General features: G+C 38.7%; 1 protein-coding gene across 3 annotated transcripts in view; it reads right to left on the bottom strand.

Moving 5' to 3' along the window:
• Nucleotides 1-12,542, bottom strand: part of PIGN (phosphatidylinositol glycan anchor biosynthesis class N) — a 106,824-nt gene that overhangs the window by 48,387 nt on the left and 45,895 nt on the right. For all 3 annotated transcript variants that reach the window (XM_036406804.1, XM_036406803.1, XM_036406805.2), the window contains exon 12: nt 12,067-12,122. In XM_036406804.1, coding sequence (XP_036262697.1) covers nt 12,067-12,122 — 56 coding nt within the window. The remainder of the gene's footprint in view (nt 1-12,066; nt 12,123-12,542) is intronic.

Below are 12,542 nucleotides of genomic sequence, written 5' to 3'. Positions count from 1 at the left end.
ATCATCTTAAGATATTTTTTATCTCTGTATTAAACAAAAAAGAAAAGAAGTTATTAAAGAATTTTTGTATTTTATACCAGTCTAAAAAGGTTACCAAATATGCTGATAATTCCTCAATTCAAGAATGGGCATAGTTCACCATAAGCAATTTATCATCCAATGAGGACACTGATTCACTTCCTGAAGCTGACAAAGTAGATGAGAGATTTAAAAGAAATCTAGATGTAGCAGAAAGCATAAAGAGACAAACATGAGCCATTAACAGAAGTGGAAAGTTGCCTATGAAAAAACTCATGGACTTTAGAAATGGTGATTCTATAAAATCTACAAGACTTACCAAAAACCAAAACCACACTGAAAATTTAAATCTGAGAAGTTAAAGCTTGATCTGTGTGTAGCATTAGATTTTAACTTAAATTATTTTAAAGGTCTCCAGCAGAAGACAGTGTTAGGAAATAATAAACTGATCAGAGCTTTTCCCTGTTGCAGAGCATCCCAGAGGCACTAGCAAATGTCAATGTATTCTCAAGGTCACTTAATAAACATATCCATGCAATTAATATTAATAGCAATGAAGTGAATTTACTGATCATTATTAGAAATATTTTCAATTCTAGAAGGAAACCTAGGGTGTATGTGTATATGCTCTTGCCAGCTATCCACCATCAAAATCCAATTCTAACAAATTCAAGATGAATAGTCTTGCCTAGCAAAATCTGAGGACTTTTTCCATAACACAAAAATACCTGTCCTATTAAGAGGCACACACAAAGAGAATTTAGCAGTAGACTCAACTCTGTCCTCCTTTTCTTAAAAGTATTGCAAAACACATGCACTGAAAAGGGTAGTACTCAGTGGTTTAACTTGAAAGAAAAAACAAGAATTCCATGATCACATAGATTATAAACAAACATGCATTCACAATACTATCGGGATTCTAAAGACTTAAGATTAAATTCTTGACAGAAAATGATGGTGGTTCTGGAAGAGTCATTTTATTTTTCATTATGGCTATCAGAGATTAACTTCCTGGTTCCAGAGAGAAATCACAGCTTCATCCATGAATAAATGTAATTAATTATGAAACAAGATGATTGGGCTAATCATGCAAGTGCTTGTAAACTCTCCCTTCTGAGATGTTAGTTACCCTTGTCATAGGTATACCTGACAAAATTAATCTTTCCAGCACATCATTCATGCTTCACATAAGCTAAGCTATTTGACAGCAATTCACAACAAGACTCTGATGAAGTACATTCACCATAGCAATGTCAAAGGGATCTCTCTTTGGCCCATGAGTCTTGTTTATCATCACACTACAGAAATTACCATCCCCAATGGCACAGGTAGCATGCTGCAGACAAATCAGGAAATAAAACCTCTCAAAACAGAAGGAGATGCCTTGCAAATAGATCTGTATCCACCACTGCTAGTTTGTTAATTTTATTATGCCTGGTTATTTGGGTAAAGATTTATGGTAATTTTATTGCACAGTACATTTTCCAGAATTCTGCTATAAAAAGTAACCCCTTCGTGTCTGTATTAGTTGAACACTTATAATGATTCAGATTTAATAATGAAAGCCAAGGAAGCACCACAGACCTGTAGATGAAATGTACAAGAGAAAGACTAAGATCTTTGCCTAGCTCATTGTCAGATGAAAACAAATTCATTTCAGCTGCTTACCTACACACACTCACAAACCTCATGCACTTATGTCAGCTCATGCATATCTACACCCTTCCATCACTGCCTTTTCACTCTCTCCATCAGAAAAAAAGGAAATACTGTACATCCTACAACCCTTTGAGAGTGCAAGATTTGCAAAAGACAGTGATCACATTTCTATGACCCTTATACAGCAGCAAATCAGAAGTAGCTGTTCAGCAGTCTTCTAAAACTTTTTCATTTTGGCTATTTGGGAGATGGAGAGGTAAGCACCTGCTCCTCCTGTTGATGCAAAACTAAAAAGCTGAAGGACATGAACACACATCCCTAGACCCCTGTGACTACCCCATGATAGATCAAGGCCATTTGAATATAGCATGATAGGATTTTGTATAGGTGACCTTCTTTTGAACACCACATAAAGCAGAGCTTCTCACATGCTTTGCTATGAAATTCCTAACTCCAGAATTGCTAGCAGCAAAAGAGTCAGACTGACACTGTCCAAACAACTCTAGCAACATCTGCCAAAATGCTGAATAATTACAGCTTCTTGTCCTGTTCTCCAGAAAGATCATCCCTGGTACCTGAAATAAATCAGCCAGGATAAAGTTGGGCACCACCCATCCGGCAGAGCATCAAGGCCTCTGCCATCCAGACACTGCATGGGGCAGGTGCCAGGGCCTCTCTGCTCTCTCCCCATGGGAGAAAACTGCCAGCAACACAATCAGCTGAGTAAATTCAAACTGTGTTGCCACACACCACTCCCTGAGAGGACCATACTGCAGAGATGGATGGCTTCCACTCCAGTAGCCCTGCAAGCAGCTGAAATAGTACTTACAAGACCCACTATTTTGGCTTTGATCCACAAAGCAATAATTTGATCCACTGCTGGCAAAATGCCATCTTGAAAATGCAGATGTAAGACTGGCCTGATGCTTTTGCAGGGCTGCTATTCAAAAGCAACTGAGCCAGTGCAACAACAGGCTTCAAAAATGCAATCCTCCAGGAGAGCTGCCTTCAAGCACTTCCAGTGCTCAACAGGATGGTACCTGAGAAAGCATCAGGTGGGTAATGGCAGAGTAGAGACACAAATCTGTCTGCATTCAACACTGTTAATGTGACAGAAACATGACTGCACATCTATTTCTGTTCTACAACAAATTCACTCCAGTTGGCAACCCATGAGTGCAGAGACTTTATGGTGGTGACAGTGCAATCTCAAATGAACCCAACTTTGTAATTCCCCTGTTTCTTGCTTCCTGTTTACTTTTCAAAGTACTGTGCACAGTCTTGTAGGGGCAGAATAAAATGCATAAGAGAAAACTTTCCCACTTCATTAACAACAAAGAACAATCACAAAGACAATGAATGGCAAATGATGCAAACACTTAAGTTCATTCAACAAAATATGAAAAAAAATTGACCAAATAAATGTTTCATAAATCAAAGTCTGGAACCATGATATTTCCTTTCTGTTGAACTTGCTGTGCAATACAGAGTACGTGATGTTACCTGGGGCAATGATCAGGAAAAAGAAAGCTATTACAATTCTATGGACCTCACCAAATTACCTATTTACATGAATTTTAATGGCCAGAAGCCAATTTTTTCCCATTTTCAAAATGCATTCAATTCCAGTTCTTCAGATGTGCCTTTTTGGAAAAAAAGAACTGTTTTATAGTATCTGCCAAAGACAGACTGAAAGCACATAGTGAGATAAAGAGACAATCCTTTGCATACATTTTAGTTCTGATCAAAGAGCGAAGTTTCAAAGACTAAACAATTTGATGGGTAAATCAGTGATCCTTAATTTGTTTAGATGGCCTTAATTTTACTTGTTTACTAAAATATTTTCAGGTAAGCTGCTAAAAGAGGCAAGTCCTAAAAAACATTTTGATAATTAGAAGATGCATGCTGATTACAGATTTTAAAAATTACAGCCATAGTATTACTATACTACAGTTATGCTTTTTAAAAGAAAATGTGCTCTACATAAACTTAAACAAAAGGGTTTACTAGAGCTTCATAAAGCCCAGAACCCACAATATTCCCTTTCCCAACTTAATGGGAAATGCCTTTCTAATGCCTTTCTTCCTGCTGTTCCACTGTCAGGACTTTCAGTTTTGGAGGGTCTAAATTTCAAGTGGGTTTTTGTATTTCTGGATTTTCTGACTACTGTGTTAAATTTTTAGTCAGGTAGTCTAGTTGTAGGGTTGTAGTAAGTTATTTTTGCAACTCAGTTATCCTTTTCTTTTAAGAAGCATTAAAAAGCACTAGCACTCCAAAAGGAAGAAAAGGATGAGAAAGTCAATAAGAGGAGTCAATAAGAGGCTCCAGTTTTTAAGTTCCGAGGTTTTTGTTCTTTAAAGCATAAGGAAATGAAAGATGGGCACACACACTTCCACAGGCCAAAGGTAGCAAAAAGTCTATTTACTGACACATTGCAGAAGCCTGTCAGTACATCTATGCTTTTGTATTCATCAGATTCACAAACATGCAGAAGAGGACAGCGGGACATCAGTGAAGCCGCAGGAAATGGTCTGACTGCTAATGCTCTAACCGTGGACTGTCAAGTCTCAGGAATTAAAATAGCCTTTAATATTCACAAATCAGAATCCCTGATGTAGCATATTCAACAGCATAGTGCCTTAGGATATTTATGTAAATCCCTTAGATAACAAAGATGAGAGAAAAAGGAGCTGACAACTAAACTGCCAGCTGCCAATTCACTGAACAGAGAAGCAATTAAGGTAACTGGGCTGCACACAGCATATTTTGCATGTAAACTACTATGGCAAGAGCTTCAGAGAAGCAGAGGCCAGAAGGGAGGAGACCACACTCCAAAACTGTCCCTTTGGTCCCCTTAAAGCAGAACTGAGAAGCTGGATGCAGGGATCTTCCAGGGGCAGGGGGTTTGTCCAGAAAGCCATAGCAGGAAATGATGCCGCAGCCTTGGAAAGGGAAACTGCTTTTCAGGAAAGGTGGAAGATCCTTGAAGGAAAAGAAAGGCACCATTTTTAAAGTCCCTTCTATTTTAGTACTACAGGGGAGGGATATGTGCTGACTGTCCATAACAACACCCTGCCAATGCTTCAAGTGAGTCCTCACCTCTGCAAGATACGTGATGATTTATGTCAATGACTTATGTATGATTTATGACAATGAGCTGGATCTAGGTATCTGCAGTGTTGTGGCTATATAGTGTTACACCACAGCTTCTCTTCTGCTCCACAATCCTACATGCCCATCCTAAACCACAGCGACCATTTTTGAAGCAGCTGCATCCAGAGCAGGCAGCTTGTGTTGTGCAAGTACCTACCAGCAGGGCCCCATGGCCAACAAAACATGTCTGGGAGACCACCCATACTGATCCTAACCAGGAGACCATTGCACATCAAGGAGTCACTGATCCACATACCCTATGCAGGCCCAGGAATGTGGTGCCCAAATACCTTGGCCAAGGGACAGACCCAGTCAGCTGGGAGGAACAGAGCAGCCTGCAGGCAATTCCCACTCTGTAACAGGGATTACACTGCCTGCCTGTCCTCATGTATGTAAGAGCTGCAAGAAGTTCTCATGTGAACCTCCTTTCTGTCTGACAGTAGAAATTATCACCAGGGTTGATTTCTTGATTGAAAATCACATAGCAGCTTGAATGAGCAATACAAGGGAATGCCTCCACAGCCAGCATCTGTGTGGCACCATCAGAAAACTGATCCCACGCTCCACAACATAGGGTGCCCAGCATCTGAAGGGATGTATGGTTTAATTGCTGTTTTCTTCTGTTCATTTCCTATTATTACAACAGCTCCTTTATTAAGCTATTTGTAATTGGGCTTTTCTTACTGTGATCCAGAAAGAGTCCTGTATTCTGCCCCTCACCTCACACCCCAGAGCAGAGCATTCTCTGTCCATCCCCTCCTACCACCTGCTGGAAATCCTCCCTCACCCTCATTGCACAAAGCCTCACAAGTTCCACGAAAAGGGCAAAAGGATTTATAATACAAGGCAATAGAGAAATATACATTAATCTTGTGATATTTTATCTTATATACCAGCCTTTTAGCTCCTTCTTAAGACCTTACCTACTTCCTACTTGATAGTAAATCCAATTACATCCAGTCCTCCTGTGCAGAAGCCAGTTAGCTTCTCGTGTACAAACTAAAAGCTTCAGAGTGCACTGCTGAAACTCAAGACCAGCAGGATGTCTGCCTTCTGAGAGGATTGCATCCTCCCTGAGCAGCAGTGTGCTTCAGACATGGCCCATTCAGTGTGAGAGAAGCTGACATTTTTGCCAAAGAACAAGCATTGATTTCTCCCTGAAGAGATAATACCTTAACTATTTAAACTATTTATATTTAAATATAAATTCTATTATTTGTAAAAAATAATAGAAAGCCATTATTTTCATTTGAGCACTTTGTCTCTACAGCACTGCAGTTCTATTTTTTGATGTATATACACATGTCCTTAAAGCCAAGGGTGAAGGGGAGAGGGCTGCCAGTCTGCCTCCCAACACCAGCTGGCAAAAGGTGCCCACACTGACCAGCTTCTACCAGCAATCCCTTATGCCTGGATTCACACCTGATAACACAATGGGGACAAAGTAGAGACAGGAAAAGGCTGCCTGCCTTTGCAGGGTTCACTTGGAATTGATAGAAGCTGCTGGTCCTTCATTCTTGACTACAGGATGAAGGGGCTGAAATCTCTGCAGCTAAATTAGTGCTTCTGCTAAATAAAAGGTCCTCTGAAGACACAAAGCATTCCAACAAACATGCAGGGAGAATGATCACTATTAGACTATTCTTACCTACTGCAATATTTTCACCCTTTCCTCTTGGCATTCAAAGCTAAATGTTTGCTCTTGCAAGCATTATCACATATATCACAAATACCTTACATATTACCAGTTATTTCAATAAAAGTAATTTATTTAAGCAAAACAAAAATAGTATGTTTCAAAGGATGTACTGACATCTTAAGGAACCCTGCCTTGCTCAATAGTGGAAAAGAAATCACCTGCTTCACTTTGATCCAAATGTCAATTTTGTGGGAATAGCTATTATTTAAGTTTTGAAAGGCCATCAGACAGAGGGAACAATATAGTACTGTATCTCCAGTCATCAGAGAAAGGAAGAAAAGAGAGGTATTTGTGCACAAGGCAGTTTTTTGAAGTTTCTGTAATCTTCAAATTCTCTCTACACTCTATTTTCTTTTCTATCACTGACAAAATACATAATGGGCAATTATGTGGAAAGACACAGCCTCTACATGATTGATACTTCCTTGCACCAAGTCCATACAAATGTTTAAGGGAGTTATATCTCAATTCATACTAGAGGATAGAGCAAAGGAAGAGTTACATTTTCATATGGTGAAAAATACATTTTTATTTAATAAATGTACACTGCACATTAAAAATGCAGTGACTGTCTACATAAATATGCAAGTTATAACTTGATTATGCACACAAAAGTAATTATTTGGTATGATTAATATGTAGTATTCAGACAATTAGGTTACTTTAAAAATGCAGCATAAGGTGGTACAGGATTTTTCATATATGAGAAGATAGCTCAAGTTTCTTATTTAAAGTCAAGGTTCTATTTCCTGATAAAAAAACCCCAACCATTATTGATTAAAAACTTCAAGACATTCAATAAAAAAGCAGAGCTAGTGGTAAGCAAGCACTGATTATAGTTTAGGTGTTCATCCCTTGGATTTTTTTCTGAAGATGGTGGTTCTTAAACTACTGCTCCTGCTACCTTACTGTGAGGGACCAGAACCTGACCAGCTGGAAGCACAGCCATACCTGAAAGCATTGGATACACCAGGACTATGCAAAAGGACTCTTGTGCTTTTATGTAATTATCTGAAATCTCTTGTACCTCTTGGGACAATAAAATTGCACTAATTGGTTTCGCAGCTTTTAGGGCAACAGTGATGCACCATTTACTCACCATACCACCCTGTCCTTCTGATACTTCTTGCAGGATTACTTCCACAGGCCAGAGATGCCAACTTTGGGAATGATTTTGCAACAGTAGCATCTGGCCCCTTGGCACACTGGTCTTTGAGCTGTGCCAGCTTGGCAGTTGCCCTAAGGTGCATCAAATGGTCAGAAAGCTAAGATAGTGAACTATCCTGGACATCAGTTTTCCTCTGTCAGCAGTCTTCAAATTTGTCCTCTCACTTCCTTCAAAGCATCTGGTACCTTGGCACCTCCTTTTCTCACACATAAAGGTCAAAGCAGTGTGCGTTTCTTCTCAGAATTCTGAGAAAAGCCTCTGACTTTGCTAAGCAAATGGTTTTTGAAAATATGTCTTTTGTAGTTGGGAAAATAAGGTAGGGAGAGAAAGGAAGTGGGAAGGCAATAAATTTCAGATACTAACTTCTTTCATATATCCAACTCGAACTGCAGTTAAGTATTCAGTCTCAGCAAGGGATACTGCACCTTGCCTTGCAGAATCAAACACTTGGAGCTGAGTTTCTGAAATGTATTCTCAACAGTTTCACAAGTAGCCTCAAGATACACTTTACCCAGATTTGTTCCTTGATGAAGGCACTTTGATAAAGCAAAAATGGCAGCCAGACACATCCTTATTAATAGATAGAGCTATTCAAACTCTAACCCACCTCGAGTCTGGTCAAGTAGACACTATTGAAGTTTCTATCACATAACACAATGATCAGCTCCATCCTCCTTCTCATCATTATACACCTGACAGATGGATTTCAGAGAGAAATGCAATTTAGATCCAAGTAGGAAAGGGCACATATCTACTGGCCTCCTTCATTTCCTGTCCACTGTGCCAGCCACACTTCTGCTAGGGATGAGATTCCCTGTAGAAATCAGAAGCTTTATATCAATTCAATATTCTTCCTCTGTTGCCAACACTTTGAAAACAGGCTTATTTTATCCACAAATATATATTGTATACTAGCTTTATGCTTTTGGTGCAATATATTCAATGTACAACTCAAACACCAGTTTTTGAGTCATTGCAGCTGAAGGTCATGAACAGTTTTCTACTCACTCAGTAATAAAACACCTGAAAATCAAACTAGAAAACAGGATTTTTCCCTCAGAATGTCAAAACAAACATTTTAATGCTATTTCTGACCGAAAAAATTAAGTCCAGGTTAAGTTTCTGTTAAGTTGCAATTTCTACAGAACACATTGTGAATATATCCTCCTCTCTCTCCTGCTCAGTAAACTACATATTCATTAGTAATTGCACCTCTAAAACCAGAATGTCTCAATCTGAAATTCTAAACTCAGATTTCTTCTGGAGCTCATATCTACATTTTCTATTATACTTTATTCAACTAGATCTTTAAATAATTTAAGAAATTCAGTTCTTAGAGATATCTTTGTTGATTTTCAGGTCACCGAGTTGCTGAAATAACACAAAATCTGTAATACTCACAAACAAAATAAAATTGAAAATTTTCTATGTAACTTCATGATTCCAAAGCACTTCAGACATGAATAACCCTTCACTAACTTCCAATAAACTATGAAGAAAAAAAGAATTATATGTTGGAGCATACACTTTCTGAGCTTCAAGTTACATATTTCAGGCACCAGAAGGATTAAAAATGAGTATAATTCCTTTGTACAACAACTGAAAATGAACAGAGGTGGAAGAAGTTATTTGTGTCTGAATGAAAGGACAGTAGGAGCAGACACAGCACAGAACTGTGCTCAGCTGCAGCAGCAGGTAAGGCCAACCATAGGTTAATACAGATCAGGAGTCAAACCTGACACTAAACCTGGGCTGACAACTCCCAATAGCATACAGCTCTGCAGAAACACAACCTCCCTACAAATACCAATGACTCTGAAACATAGCACAGCACACCAGGATTTCACTTGCTCTGGACAGGAGGTAGGTGTCCCCACCTTAGCATTTTTAACTTCACCTGAAAAAGCAATCATACCCTTCTACACCCTCTATCTACCACCAAAAAAGTGTCTCAACAAAGACAGCAGAAGGGGATGGATGCCTTTCCCTCTCTATGTCATTCAGATTCAAGCATAATTTGTGTGATTATCTGATGTGGTTTGCCTCATAGTAATGCATCAGATCATGTATCTGCAGCTGAAGTTCAGGCTTGTGTTCATTGCACACACATTCAGTCATCTGCATGTGAAAGGAGGGATGGATCTATAGACAGGTCATGCCTAAAACTACCTTCACTCTTCCTTTGGTTCCTGCAAGCTGGAGCGCTAGGAAGTTACTCATGTGTTTAAAAGTAAGTTTGTGTTCAACCACTTCATCCCAACTATTAGTAAGAGGTTAGACAAGATCCCTTGGTAGCTTTCCAGACATGAGCCAAGTTTTGAAAGTCAAGGAAAGCTGTGAAGACTAATCAGAATGTGGCCAAACTACTCCCAGCACACTGTGGGTGAGTATTTACATTAGTGTGTGACCATCCATGGTGAGTCTTTTTCTGCTTTCCAAGCATGAATAAACAGCATCATCCTGAAGCAACAAAGAAAGTCTTCACCCCCACAACATTCCTGTAAGGCATTTCACTGTGGTAGTGGATTCCTGCCTCCCTCAAAACCACTGACCAAGTCTGGAACTAATTCTAGACCCAGCTGCATCTAAACTCCTTCTGAGAAGGAGGTTAGACTCTAAGGAGGTCTTCTCTGCATCTCACAACTCAACAGGAGGATCTCCATGACAGCTTTTTCTGACCCATCCTCTATGCAGTAAATAATCAAGTGTACCTTGACACTAAATCTTGCTAACGGCTGTGGCATTTCCTATCAAACATTGTGAAATAGTAATCACTTCTCTCTGATGAGTGAGGTGCATCACTCCAGCCATGACACTCACACATCCAAGGAATTATTTTGGTCTCAAATCAAAACATTTCCTGGAACAACTATTAATCCAAATTTTGATTCAGAAAAAATTGTAGAGTATCTAAAGAAAATAAACTTATTTTTGCAGTCGACCATACCAAAGTAACAATATATTTATACCAAATTTTAGCTGCATTTTCAAAGTGATAAATGTCTCTGGTATTTCCACTTAAATCAATCCAACATAGCATAAAAAAGCAATCCATAAAGCAATTGGTAATATTTAGATCCTTTAAAGATCTATAGCATTAATAAAAGCACATCTTTTCATATAGGCTCAGTCTTATTTCTCAAGGAAAGGTAAAATTGAAAGAGCTGCAAAATCAAACTAATTCTATCAAAGAGAACCATCCATCCTTTCCATATGGGCATTTTATTTCATATAGATCAGTAAATTCTTTGATAATGCAGCTGTCATTGTTATTCAGAATTTGTTCTAAAGGATTCATTATGTGCCCAGGATTAACTTGACTTTTGTCTCACAGACTGTCTTGAACCTTTCCCTTTGAAGGAGCTAGAGGTATAAAATAACACAGCAATTGCCTGTTCAGACAGACAGCAATCATCTTTAACAATAAACATACTTCACAGGAAGCGACTCAAGTATGTTTTACTGCTGCTATGATTTAAAGATCTTAATTAACAGTGCTCTAGTTCCCAAAGGAAAACAGCTGCTCTTGGTGACAAGGCATTTTTGGAGCACTCCACCAAATGCGAGCAGAACTGTACACTATCACATCCACCCATGGCAAAGCTTTTAAAAACCTCTACAGAAGAAAGGTAAAGGAAAAAGAAGCTTTAATTAGATAAGACAGAAGGGTGAGGGGAGCAGTAACTGTTCCATACACTAGAGCAGAGTTCCCAGATACACAAATCACTACAAAGACTCCTTCAACAGCCCTGGAAACACTAAGACCAGGCAACACAAATGCTAAACATTGTAAGCTTCTTTTCTGGATGCAATGTATTTTATTTATTCTTCATTGGCATTTAAATGACAGAAGAAACAATTCTTAGTTCAACTTTTAGACATATATATAAATTAACAGATGGCACTTCCTGACCATATAGGGACTTGCATCTCCCAAAGTATGCTGAAAAAATGCCCAAAGTATAGCAAGAAAAAAAATCAGTGCAATATATAGTGTCAAAAAAAGCCTAGACAAATTACCCTTAATGGAAAATAAAGTGTAAGGAATAGATTTTAAAATGGGTCAGTCCATCACGGGAAAAGTAAAAATCCATTTGGCATGTCTAAGCCAGTCTACTTCTGCTTCAGCAGAGAAAAAGAAAATTCAAAGGAAATGCAGACAGGATCATCCCAATTACATCCTAAAGTTCTGGTGAGAAGAAGCAGGTAATTACATAGAGTTCTAGTGCAAAGTTTCATAGGCAGATAAACACTTCCATCTACAAAAGACTTAAGAGACTGAATGAGTTGTTGCAGCTCACTGAAATACCAAAGCAAGTGGTAAGACAAACAATCAGGTAAAATATACATAGTTTTTACAGACACTTACTTGAATGGTGTGAACAGAATTGACAATGTAGTTTCTTTTTTCTGACTCATCTTAACCTGCATAAAAGAGCATTAAATCATTACATGCAAGTGGCAACAAGACTAAAAATTGTATCAGGAATTAAACTACAAAAGATCAAAGACGATGTATAAGACTTTGGAAAAGGAATGAAATCACACTCTCAATATCTGGGTGTTATACTCCAGTATGCACAACTCCTCTGAGCTCCTGCAAACTCAGACCTGCTCTAAAGTAAATAAAATAAACCATGCTCTAGCCCCTGCTTTTCTCAGAAGGCCTTCTACAGTTTCCAGGATAAAAGGAAGACATGGATAGAAGTGACACCAGGCTTCAGTGACAACCACCCTCAATGAAACCAGCACCATTTCTGCCAGACAGGCACCAGTACACTGCAGCAAACACTGCCAAAGCAATGCTGTAAATCAATTAACCTGCACATGGACAAAAATAGAAGG

Source organism: Molothrus ater, chromosome 1 (genome assembly GCF_012460135.2).
Source record: "Molothrus ater isolate BHLD 08-10-18 breed brown headed cowbird chromosome 1, BPBGC_Mater_1.1, whole genome shotgun sequence".
NCBI classification, from domain to species: domain Eukaryota; kingdom Metazoa; phylum Chordata; class Aves; order Passeriformes; family Icteridae; genus Molothrus; species Molothrus ater.
This window is presented reverse-complemented; position numbering and strand designations above follow the sequence as displayed.